Source organism: Tursiops truncatus, chromosome 15 (genome assembly GCF_011762595.2).
Source record: "Tursiops truncatus isolate mTurTru1 chromosome 15, mTurTru1.mat.Y, whole genome shotgun sequence".
In the NCBI taxonomy this organism is placed as follows: domain Eukaryota; kingdom Metazoa; phylum Chordata; class Mammalia; order Artiodactyla; family Delphinidae; genus Tursiops; species Tursiops truncatus.
The window spans coordinates 71,554,780-71,566,588 of NC_047048.1; the positions used below are offsets into that span (position 1 = coordinate 71,554,780).

Consider the following 11,809-nt stretch of genomic DNA (forward strand, 5'->3'; position numbering starts at 1 on the left):
ATCCTTGAGTTTCAGTAACTGAACAAGGATATTTTGGTATCATTCTGCATCATTATTTCTTTTTTTTTTACCAGAACATGGAATGTTTATTCAATCTACAGATTTTTTAAAGGAAGTTTTCTTCTATTACGTCTTGAAATAAATTTTCTGTTCCAGTTGTTGAGTTTCCTATTTGAGACATCAATTATGTTAGATTATCTTCACTTGTCATCCAGTAGTTGTTAAAAGCGTGTCTACAGGAGAGATTTAATTTCCAGCTTTGCCTTTTGCTATCTGTGTGATCTCAGACAAGTTATTTAACTTCTGTGGATATAGTTTCTATTTGGAGATAACTATGGAAGCTACCTGTGTTTGGAATCCCCAAGACCACACTCAGGTTTAATTCATAAAAAGACTCACAGGACACTAAGGTGTAATACTTAGGTTTACAGGAAATTGACACAGAGTCAAATCAACAAAGGGGAAAAATGCATGGGGTGAAGCTGGAAGGACACAGACACAAGCTTCCACCTGTCTCTTCCCTGTCCAGTCGCAAAGAATCTGCTTGCTTCCCTCAGTCCAATGCGTCCGAGCAGTTGCCAACCAGGGAAGCTCGCTCCTGCCTGGGAGTCAGGTTTTGACTGTGGTCAGTCACATGGGCGTATACTGCCTGCATGGCTGACCTCAGTTAGGGAAGCCCCAGACCCCAGAGGGAAAGCAGGCATTTCCATGGTTTAAAATGATTAAAGAAGACAATTTAGGTGATACTGACTTTATTTCACACTTCATGAAGTGGGAAGTCTCCATCCCCGAGGGTCCAGAGAACTGCAGAGCATTTACAAGGACCCAGAGTTAGGTTTTGGTTTGCTGACATGGCACCCCAGATATCTTGGGTCTAGATATTTATTTCAACACAGGCCTGAGATCAGATCCAGACGTTCCTACTGGGAGTTGGGTGTCATGTTGATGATCACAAGAAGAGCCCTGAGTCTTTGAGTATTTACCCCCCAGGGGCACAGAGCTGAGCATTCTCTATTCATCAGTCTCAAATGCGTTCACAGCATCCCAAAGAAATGGGGTTGATTTTATAAACAATCCCGTTTTACAGATGAGGGCGCCAAGGCCCAGGAACACTAAGTAATTTGCCAAACCCAGGTCCTCCTACTGTTGTTGGGGAGGAAACCTTTCTTTGCTTCCCTTCTAGGTTCCTTGTCTTGTTTGGTAAGACAAACTAGACATAAGACAGACGAACAGGAGAAAACCAAATTTCATAGGTAGAGCATCCCCAAAGACCTGGGACCCAAAGACAGGCAGTTGAGGCTTATATGCCATCCTGAGTGAAGGAGAAGGAAGTGAGGATTGGGGCTCCAAGGGGAGGAAGATAAATTCCAGGAAGATGAGAAAAGCAGATATCTGCTTAACAAATGTTTGCCATGCTGGGCAGGTAGATAAGTGTTACTGATATTAAAAGTTATCTGGGATTAGCTCTCTTCCTGATACAGGCCCTCTATCTAAATCCTTTAGGCAGTTAAGGGAATAGTAATCGTCTCTTCCTGAGTCTTTTGGGCCTTGCATGTCTTCAGCTCAAAATAACCAAAACGCCATGTGGTATATTTTGAGGGGGAGCACGTAATCCGCTCCTCCTCATGCAGTTATAATGCCCTAGGGTCCGACAACCCAGGTAAGTTTTTCTCCAGCATAAGATAGGAATCGAGGTTTTCCTCTCCCAAGGGTGTTTGCCACTGGCTTGAGGGTCCTGGCAATTCACTCACATCCAGACCCTAGGGTCTCGGTAGTAACTGGGCGGGGGCAACACGGTCGTTCCGAGCCTACAGACTTGTGCACACGGTGTGGTGTGCTGCCAGCACGTGGAAATCTAATCTATCACTTCATCCTCAGCGGATGGGGAGAGACTCACGTTTGTTTCTGCAAAAGAAGTCCAGTGACTTGCACTTGTCACAGGCCACCAGTGTGTGATCATTGCAATGAATTAAGGTGAAGGCAGAGAATTAGGAAGAGGCGCAGGTTAGTGGGAGAGAACGCGGGGCTTCCTGAGATTCAGCTCTTCCCGTCCTTGGCTTCCCCGCTCTACTTCCCAAGGTGCGTGGGAAAGGCAGCTTTTCCCTGCGCCTGCTACCCTTCTCCTCCACCCCGGTGAGTCTCCTCCAGGCTTGCTCTCAAATTGTGGACCATCTTATAGGAGGGGAAACTGGGGCTGGGGACACACCTGTAACGGTGAGCCTGCTAGGAATGCAGCTTCTCAGGCGTCACCCAGACCTGGGGGATCAGAATGTGTATTTACTTCCACAAGACCCACAGGCAGGGTCAAGTCTGAGAAGCGCTGTTACTGGGCATTTGGCCCCAGCAGGCAGAAGCAGGACCAGGGGAGGTGGGGAGATTACACAATAAACAGGACCCAGCCCAGCTCCACCCCTTCCTCACTCCCCTCCTCAATGCCTGTCCCACCCCTCAACTGGGATCTGAAAAGCTCTGTCAGCCCCCAGCTTTCCTCAGAAGCCCTCCTGCAAGGCCACGAACATGAGCCGGCTCTGCCTCTCCATCGCCCTCCTCGTCCTCCTGGGCACCCTGGTGGCCGGCACGCCAGGGGGTGAAACCAGCAACCAGGTCCAAGGTAAGTCCCGACCCACCTCGCCTCTACAGGCTGGGGGGAGGGGGGAGTGAGGGGAGTCCGTGGAAGGGGCTGGGGAGCAGGGGTGGGCTTGGTGCCGCCAGTCTTCTCTGGATTTCTCCTGGGAAGTTGGGCAGCTTAAACTCCAGGGACATTTCATGACTGTAAAAAAGAAATCATTACACTTTCAGCTTTAAAACAAATTATCCTGCCTAACTCTACAAGACCGGGGACCCCATCTCTGAGACTCTCTATTCCTGGTCTCTGCTGTGTCCCTGAACCTCACTGTAGTGTAATAAAAAGGTCAATATTTGATCTTTCTCCTGGTTCCAAGCCCAGGCCTCCTGAAACCCTTGGAATTTACTTTCTTTTGTATGGTAATGAAAGTGACCTCAGATAGCTTCAGGATGGGGCTGGACTCCAGAAAAATCCCATTTGGTGATTAGAGAGTTAGAACCCTCAACCCCCAGCAACTCTGGGGAAAGGGGAGGGTACTGAGGGAGAGTTCAGCCACCAGTGGCCAATGATTCAATCAAATTGCTTACCTATTGAAACCTCAATTAAAAAAAAACCCTAAGCTTTGGGAATCAGAGAGCTTCCAGGGTGGTGAACATTCGAGGTGATGTGAGGGGGGACTGTCCTGAGAGGGCATGGAGGCTCTGCACCCCTCAACCCCCCTTTGCCCTATGTATCTCCTCCATTCAACCGTCCCTGAGTTTTATCCTTTCTATCAATAATAACCCAGAACTGTCAGTAAAGTACTTTCCTGAGTTCTGTGAGTCGTTCTAGTACGTTATTGAAAGTGGGGTCCCAGAGCCCCCAGATTTATAGCCAATTGGTCAGAAGTATGTGTGACCCAGGGACACGTAGCTGTCATTTGAAGTGGTGGCTATCTGATGGCATTGAGCCCTCAACCGCTGGGGTCGGCGTTAACTCCGCAGATTTAGTGAGTTGACTTGGGGGCCACCCAGTTGGCGTTGGAGAATTAGTGGGTGTTGGTAGAGACCCTACATATTTGGTGTCTGGGAAGAAATCCAGACTCATACATCCCTGGGCTTTGGTGGCTGGGATGAAGCTCAGGTACAGGGGAGTAAAAGTGGGAGGCAGTGCTCCCAGAAATTCTTACCTGTTATCTATATTTTAAGAGTTCCCTGCAGATGTCAGGTGCTTCATCAAATGGGTTGTAACAGGATCATATACTGCCCTGACCTTACTACTCACCTGCTCTGGGACCTGAGGTCAGTCACTTTTCTGCAATTTCCCCACCTGTACAAGAGATAACTACCAAACAAGTTCTTACAAGGGATTATCCATCATGAATATAGAGTCTTTTCACATTTCATGCCCAATAATGTCCTTTTTCCACCAAGATGTCTTAGTCTGAAAAGATTTGTCTACCTACCTCCTTTCTTCAAGAAAAAATATTTAGTGGTCAATAATGACATTATTTCTCCATTATTATTGCAAGAAATGCAACACTTCTGTGACTTTGCTCTTGGGGTCAAGGCTGTGCTTCTCCCAGGCTGTTAGAATATTAGTAAAAACTCAAGGCCCTTCCCCTTCCCCCCATGTCTGACTATTATTTTATTATCCTCTCAGGATACAGAACATTAGAGCTAGATTCATAATTATCCAGGCGTGCTGCTATCGAATGCACATTTGTGTGCCCGTCGCACAGTGAGGCCAAACAAACCGAAACGTGTGAGTTTGAAGCAGAGAAAGGTTTATTGCAGGGCCATGCAAGGAGACTAGGCTGGCTCATGCCTTAAAAACCCCAAACTCCCCCATGGTTTTCAGGGAGGGAGAAGTTTTTATAGGCAAAATTTGGGATGAGAGCTGCAGGGTGTGTGACTTCCTTCTGATTGGTTGGTGGTGAGGTAACAGGGCAGTGTTCCAGGAATCTTGTGCTCAGCCAGAAGTTACCATCCTCCACCTGGGTGGGGGACTTAGTTCCTGCAGAAGAACTCAAAGATATTGATAAGTATATTCCTTCTGTAGGAACCTGGACACTATTGTTTCTTGACTGCTTCTCCTTGGTTTCTGCATTCCCTCACATCCCTGATTAGCAACTGTTTGAATCTGCTGGTTGGTATTCTGGAAGGTCCAGGAGGCTGACGCCTTTTTCCTGCAAATAAGAAATGGAGGTGGAGGGCAACACAGAAAGGCTTTTGTGCCCAGAACCCCACAGGGTCCTGCTCAGTTTCAGTGCCCCCTCATCAAATAGACATTTAACTAACAAGAATTTAATTATATTCATTCTACTCAGTGTCGGTGCACTTGGCATGAGCATGAAATGGGAGATTCATTCATTTGACAAATATTTATCAAGCCCCTACAAGCCACTGTTCTTGGTATGGGGACGCAGCTGTGAATAAAACATAGCACAAGAACCAGTGCCCTCTAGAAGGAAGACAGACAATTGAGTAGGTGGAAATAGTATACCAGGTCATGGCAAGTGTCTTGAAGGTAGAGAGTGATGGGGATACAGGAGGCTGTGCTCTTTCTGTAGAGGGTCAGTGAAACCCTCTGTGATAAGGAGGCGTTGAGCAGAGGCTGCAGAAAAACGTGCCTGGTGTGTTTGAGCCACAGTCCGGACCAGGGTGGCTGGAGATAAGTGGGTGAAGGGGAGGGGAGTGGAAGGGGATGAGGCAGAGAGGCCATGGGGGCAGGTCCTGGCCAGCTTTGTAGGACTTTATAAGAATCAGAATTTGAGAGAGATGGGGAGTCACTGAGGGATTGGTCACGGGAGCAATGGGTTAGGACTCAAGTTGTAACAGGATCCGTGGGGCTGCAGTGCGGAGAGTGGCCTCTAGGGGGCGAAGGGCAGAGACAGAGGCCCATGGGCAGGCTGCTGCTGTGGTCCAGGTGAGCCACGATGGAGTGTGTACCTATGTTGTTCCCTGGGTTGATCCCAGTTCTCTTGAATAACATGAATGAGTTGCTCTGTAGAGGATAATTCTGTTCCTTGATTAAACAATTAATTATCTTTCCTTTGCTGTTTCCTGATACAAAAATGCAGTAGTATGTGTTCATTATCTAAAACTTAGACAATAAAGAAAGACATAAAAAAGTAAATCAAGATTTCCAAATCCTGCGACCCAAAGGTTACGGATACATCCTTCTACTCTGAGGTCCTCATGTACAGGAACGAATTGACTTGCTCATCCAGAGATGAGGAGGGAACAGTGCAGCCCCGTGTCCTCTGGAAGCACAGCCTTCCCTTTCCTCACCTCCTCAGCCTCCAGAGAGGATGTGCTCCACCTCCGTGGCAGGGCTGGGACTAGGGCAAGGTGAGAGGCACTCACCTCCAGCGCAGAATTTAAAGGGAGGCTAAAAAACTTATAATGCAGATAAATCATAATTGATTGCAATAGTGTAAAAAATCAAAAACTAATGCAAAAATCCACCGTGCACTCCATGTGAATGTTTTAAATAAAGACAGGATGTGACCCTGCACTTGCCTGACCTGCCTGTTTGCTTCACTCTAATCCTGGCCCTGCTCGGCTGAGACCAAGAGCTTTACATTGAGACCTGAATACGCCTCATTCCTGATTGCAAGTTCAAGTGAAAATATTATCTTCTATCAGATGTAATTTTCTGCTTCAAAGAGGAAACTCTTCTTTTAAATAGAGACTTGCCATTCCTTATGTTTAAGAAAGCAACTTTCTAATCGATGCCAAGGTTTTTCTCATAAATGAGAGCTTTCCCTCTGCTCTCTGGACATTTATGTGATTAGCCTGTGTTTCGCAGGATTTTCTTTTTGGTTAATTGAGGGATAGAGAAGTCTGTGGCTGAATAGACACATTGAATGATGCAGAGAACTTGAGTTCCTATCTTAAATGTTTCATCCAGATATTTTACATGTTGACAACTTATGTCTAAAATATATAATTATTTTTCCAATTTCTGACCAATACACGTTTTAAAACATTACATAGAATAAATGTGTTCTTGATATACTACAGTTCTAAAAGGAAGCCATTTACTTAATCTGAGGTTCCAGAAAAGAAGCATCATATGTCCCAATGTTGCAAAACCTGACTGTGTGGATGTCCAGGGTGGTCCCTGGGGACTCGTCTGTTGTGCATTGGTGTGGGTGGGTTGAAGGGCTTTAATGGGCAATTGTGTCCAGAGGTGATTTTTAGCTTGGACACTGCCCTGGAACATTAAATTAAAATTGAATGAGTGCATCTAACAATTACTCTAATAACTAATATTTATTGAGTATTGATCGATTGCCAGTTACTTGACGGACATCATCTGTAATCCTCTCAACAAGTCCCTAAGGTTGAGATTATTATGCTCATTTCTATGATTAGGATGCTGTGGCTCAGAGTGGTTACTTGTCTTCCCTAAGGTCACACAGCCAAAGAGTGGGTCCTCTAAGACCTTAAAGAATATAGTCCAGGGATTTGCACTAGATGTTCCTTGAGACTTGGGGGTACTGGGGTAGGAAGGGGTGAGAGAATGGCTGGGGGTAGGTAGCGAGAGGGCTGAGGATGGGGCTCCAACCCAACACCCAGGTTTCTTTCAATAAGTTTTTCTTTGAAAAAAGGGATCTGTTGCTAAAAGAGGGATTGACACTCATATCTTCACGGTGGGAGTTTTAAGCTTTGCAAAACTAATATGTCACTGGATGGAGGGCTTCTTTTACTCCACAATAGGCTGCAACCATTTTTTGATGTCAATACATATTCTTCTACAATATAAATGTACTCATTATAAAAATTGTGGTATATTTTATTTTAAATATTTCTTCTTTCGTAATTGCAAAAGGAATATATGCTCATAAGAACTTGAGAGGAGGGCTTCCCTGGTGGCGCAGTGGTTGAGAGTCCGCCTGCCGATGCAGGGGACGCGGGTTCGTGCCCCGGTCTGGGAGGATCCCCCATGCCGCGGAGCGGCTGGGCCCGTGAGCCATGGCCACTGAGCCTGTGCGTCCGGAGCCTCTGCTCCACAACGGGAGAGACCACAACAGTAAGAGGCCCGCGTACAGCGCAAAAAAAAAAAAAAAAAAGAACTTGAGAGGATATAAAGATGTGTAAGGAAAGTTTTAAGACTCCTCTTCTTGCTATGTGTTTGTTTTTCCAAACCACCAAGCAATTCTCGAATTCTCAGGGAACACTGACTGGCTTTCCTACCATCATACCAGTTCTAAGGCTAGGAACCTGGAAATAGTGTCAGATTCCACAGGTTAAGGACTGTGTCCCACAGGTCTCCTTCCATCTTCAGATGCCAATTACAAGTCCAGCTTGTCACTCATGCTTCTGACCAACAACTACATATCAGAGGTTCCCACAAACGCCGTGGAGTTAAATTAATTTGCTTGAGCAACACAGACTCAGGGAAACGTTTTACTTACAAGATTAACAGTTTATCATAAAAGGATGTAGCTCAGGACAACCATATGGAAAGGCTGCATAAGGCAAGGTTAAGGGGAAAGGGCACGGAGCTTCCATGCTGTCTCTCATCAGTACACACTCCCCAAATCTGCTCCTGTTCGCCAACCAGGAAACTCTCCAAATTCAATGCTTTTGCGTTTTATGGGAGGCTTCATTACATAGTCATGACTGATTAAATCATTAACCATTGGTGACTGATAAACTTCCACCCACTCTCTTCTCCCTGGAGGTAGGCGCTTTGGGATGTCGGTTAAAGTTCAACCATCTGATCAGGCACTTGTTTCCCCTGGCAACCAGTCGGCATCCTTGGGTCACCTAGGGGCTTTCCAAAAGTCACCCTCTTCACATAACTGAATACACTTTTATTACTCTCCTCACTTAGGAAATTCCAGAATTTTAGAAGCTCTGTGCCAGGATGGAACAAAGACCAAATATATTTCTTATTATAAATCACCATATCACACCCCTCAAAATTCTAGTATTCCCGCCCCCATGAGATAGCCAAAGTAAATACACTGTATGTTTTTCTATGCCTTTCTCCATTACAGCATGATTCTTTTTTTTTTTTTTTTTTTTTTTTGTGATACGCGGGCCTCTCACTGTTGTGGCTTCTCCCGTTGCGGAGCACAGGCTCCGGACGCGCAGGCTCAGTGGCCATGGCTCACGGGCCCAGCCGCTCCGCGGCATGTGGGATCTTCCCGGACCGGGGCACGAACCCGTGTCCCCTGCATCGGCAGGCGGACTCTCAACCACTGCGCCACCAGGGAAGCCCTACAGCATGATTCTTTCACACTTTTTTTAATAGTGGAAAATTTCAACCATACTCAAAAGTACAGAAGATTATATAGCAAACCCGATGTACACATTGTTCACTTTCAGCAATTACCAACATATGGAGAATATTGTTTAGGTATGTCCTTTTTTTCCCCCAGAGTTTTTTAAAGCTAATCTAAGGCATCATGCCAGTCATTCCATAAATACTTCATGAAGGGTGTATGGTTTTCTACGTCATCACCATGTCATCCTCACACCTAACAACAGTAATAATAATGCCTCAGAAGGCAGACCATTAAATGGAGGCTTCACATTTCAAGCTCTGCTAATGCCCCACCCCCAGCCCCATCATTCTATTTCAAGACACTGTTGGTTTCAGTTGCCGACCCTGTAGACCGAGCTGTGATCACCATTCTCATAACTGACCCAGAGCCCGTCCCAGTCCCTGCAGCCCTGCGCCCTGCCTTCTGCCTGGAGCCTCCCTACACGGGTCCCTGCAGGGCCCTGTTCATCAGATACTTCTACAACGCCAAGTCTGGGCTCTGCGAGACCTTTGCTTACGGTGGGTGCAGAAGGAAGCAGAACAACTTCCTGGATAAGGAGGACTGCATCAGCACCTGTGGTGGCCGCAACAGGGCCGGGGGTAAGACAGGGGCAGGGCAGGATGGGAGGGGAAGGGCTGGGGAAAGAGGTGGAGCTCAGGGGGCCACACGCCATTCACAGCTGCACAGTGTCTTTTCCCCCTCACTGCTGCCCAAGAGAAGTGGCTGCAGTGTCCTGTGAAACCACAGACTGAGCACATCCTCCACGGGCCAGCTTGGCAGACGGTCACAACTGGAATCGCCCTCTAGATAATCGAAGCCACTCCTCTCCTCTCCTTTTTCAGATGGGAACACTGAGGCAGCCACCCTCCACAGTGGGTCTGCAGTGCTCCTGAGTGCCCCACCTAGGCTTGGCAAGCTGGTTTTGTTCTCGTTGGTCATCCTAGTGTCAGGAGTACTGTGCTTTCTCATTTCTGTGATGGTCAAGGCTCTGTCAGGGTGTAGACTATCAAGGTCAGGGGCTTCAGTGATGGCAATCAACAAGTTCCTTTCTTCTTGCAGAGAGCCGGGCAGCTGGGCTCCCCTGAGATGGTGAAGTCCTAGGAGGCCCCACACAGCGCTGGGCTCTGCCTTCTGAAAGAGCTGAGCCTCTTCCTCTGCTTCCTTCTCAGACCTACCCTCCTCAGCAGAGCCCTGCCTCTTTCCTCACCTTCATCCCACTCTCCACCATCACTGCACTCCTTGGAGGGGGCAGCGACAGAAGTTCTGGCATCCAGTTCCGAGCGTCAGTGGTGGCAGAGGACTTTTCAATGAAGAAACCCCTTTTCCCCACAGTGATGTTGAATATTTATCTGTCTGTGGCTTAAATCTTATATTTAATAAATTCTTTTCCTAATTAAACTAACTGGAGTGGATTCTGTTGTTTGCAAGTAAGGACCTTCACCACTAGGGTCCATGGAAATGGTGGTCCTTCTCATTATTCTGCAGAGCAGCCAGCACCTCCCCTTTTCCTGTCCTCAGACTGGGCCCTACCAGGTATAGGAAGCAAACCCATTACAGCACCATCTACCTCTTAATAGTCACCCCAAGCTACACAAAAACCTGGGTGACAGACAACTCAACATGAAAGCTTTCGTTCTTCACTTCTTGGACCAGGTCAAATTTGGGGACAGGTTGTTCTCCTGGAGTCTCAGAAGGAGAAAGGAAGGAGCATGAGACTCAACTGTCTACTTGCTCAAGGAACTTCCTTACCTGAGGTCCTGTGGTAGGGTGGGGATGGCTACTTCAGTTAAAGAAAAGCATCTACCCATTTAGTGAGTGCTTGCCATGTGCCAGGCTCTGTGCTTAGCGTATTTCTGGCATTATTTCATTTAATCTTCTGAGAATCCTTTGAAGATAAAATGGAGGTATGGAGATGTGAGTTGGTTTCCTGGAGTTACTGTAACAAAACACCATGAACTGAGTGGTTTATTTATTTACTTTTATTCTCTTCCACTTCTGGAGGCTAGAAGTCTGAGATCAGGGTGTCAGCAGGAACATGCTCCCTCTGAAGGGTCTGGAGAATGATCTATTCCAGGCCATTCCCCCAGCTCCTGGAAGGCCTGGCTTGTGGCAGCATAAGTCCAGGCTTCACATGGCATTCTCCAGGTCTGTGACCTACTTTGCCCTTTTTATCAGGACACCAGTCATATTGGATGGGGGCCCACCCTAATGAACTCCCTAATGAACTCTTAACTTATCACCACACTAAAGATCGTATTTCCAAATAAGCTCACATCCTGAGTTCCTGGGGCTAGGACTACAACATTTCTTTTTTGGGTGGGGGACACAGCTGAACCCATCACAGTGAATAAATGGCAGGACCCCAACCATGACAGCCTAGCAGACTGCCCCAAAGCTTTTGTCCTTTGCAGGGAGGAAGATAGTTAAGAGCCCAACTCCCCAGCCAGTCTGTAAGATCCAGAGCCTGGATCTGCCTTAATTTGCAGTTCCTAAGAAGCAGAGGGAAAGTAGTTTGTTGGGGAAGATGGGGGCGGGTAAGAAAGGGCAGGAAAGGCAGGCAACTAAAATGGAGTGAGCAAGCCCATTGGCACTGTCAGTGATGAGCTCCCGTGGGGGATGGGCCAGATGGGGTCAACGCCTTCCTTGTGGTTGCCTCCGCCAAGAGATACAAGAGCACCAACATACCAACTCCCTGTCACTCATTGGCTGGGGACTTCTGGCTTCCTCTGTGCACAGCTGGAAGTCAGCCAGCAACACTGAGAGTGGCAGTGGTCAGTGGTCGGGTGGGCGCACATCTGCCACACCCTGTGGCTTTGAACAAGTTACTTAACCTCTCTGCGCCTGTCTTCTTCCTACGCGGGGTTGTTGTGAGGATAAATGAATTAGGACATGCTGAGCCCTTAGACCAGAGAGCCTGGCATGTAATTAGTGCAATTTAAACACTTGCTAGGATAATTACTGACTGAATTATGCTGTCCTCC

At 47.2% G+C, this 11,809-nt stretch overlaps 1 protein-coding gene across 1 annotated transcript; it reads left to right on the plus strand.

Moving 5' to 3' along the window:
* Window positions 1–2,517: 2,517 nt before the first annotated feature.
* LOC117308236 (serum basic protease inhibitor-like) lies at window positions 2,518–10,215 on the plus strand. Its single transcript, XM_033840552.2, has 3 exons — window positions 2,518–2,611; window positions 9,236–9,427; window positions 9,888–10,215. Exons 1-3 carry the CDS (start codon window positions 2,518–2,520, stop codon window positions 9,911–9,913), a joined length of 312 nt encoding a protein of 103 aa, XP_033696443.1. The 3' UTR covers window positions 9,914–10,215.
* Window positions 10,216–11,809: the final 1,594 nt, after the last annotated feature.

Bases quoted from the DNA above. Each gene is read 5' to 3' on its own strand.
- LOC117308236 (XM_033840552.2), top strand. From the start codon at position 2,518: ATGAGCCGGCTCTGCCTCTCCATCGCCCTCCTCGTCCTCCTGGGCACC. The intron at 2,612-9,235 runs GTAAGTCCCGAC...CAGTCCCTGCAG, and splicing joins AACCAGCAACCAGGTCCAAG to CCCTGCGCCCTGCCTTCTGC. The intron at 9,428-9,887 runs GTAAGACAGGGG...TTCTTCTTGCAG, and splicing joins TGGCCGCAACAGGGCCGGGG to AGAGCCGGGCAGCTGGGCTC.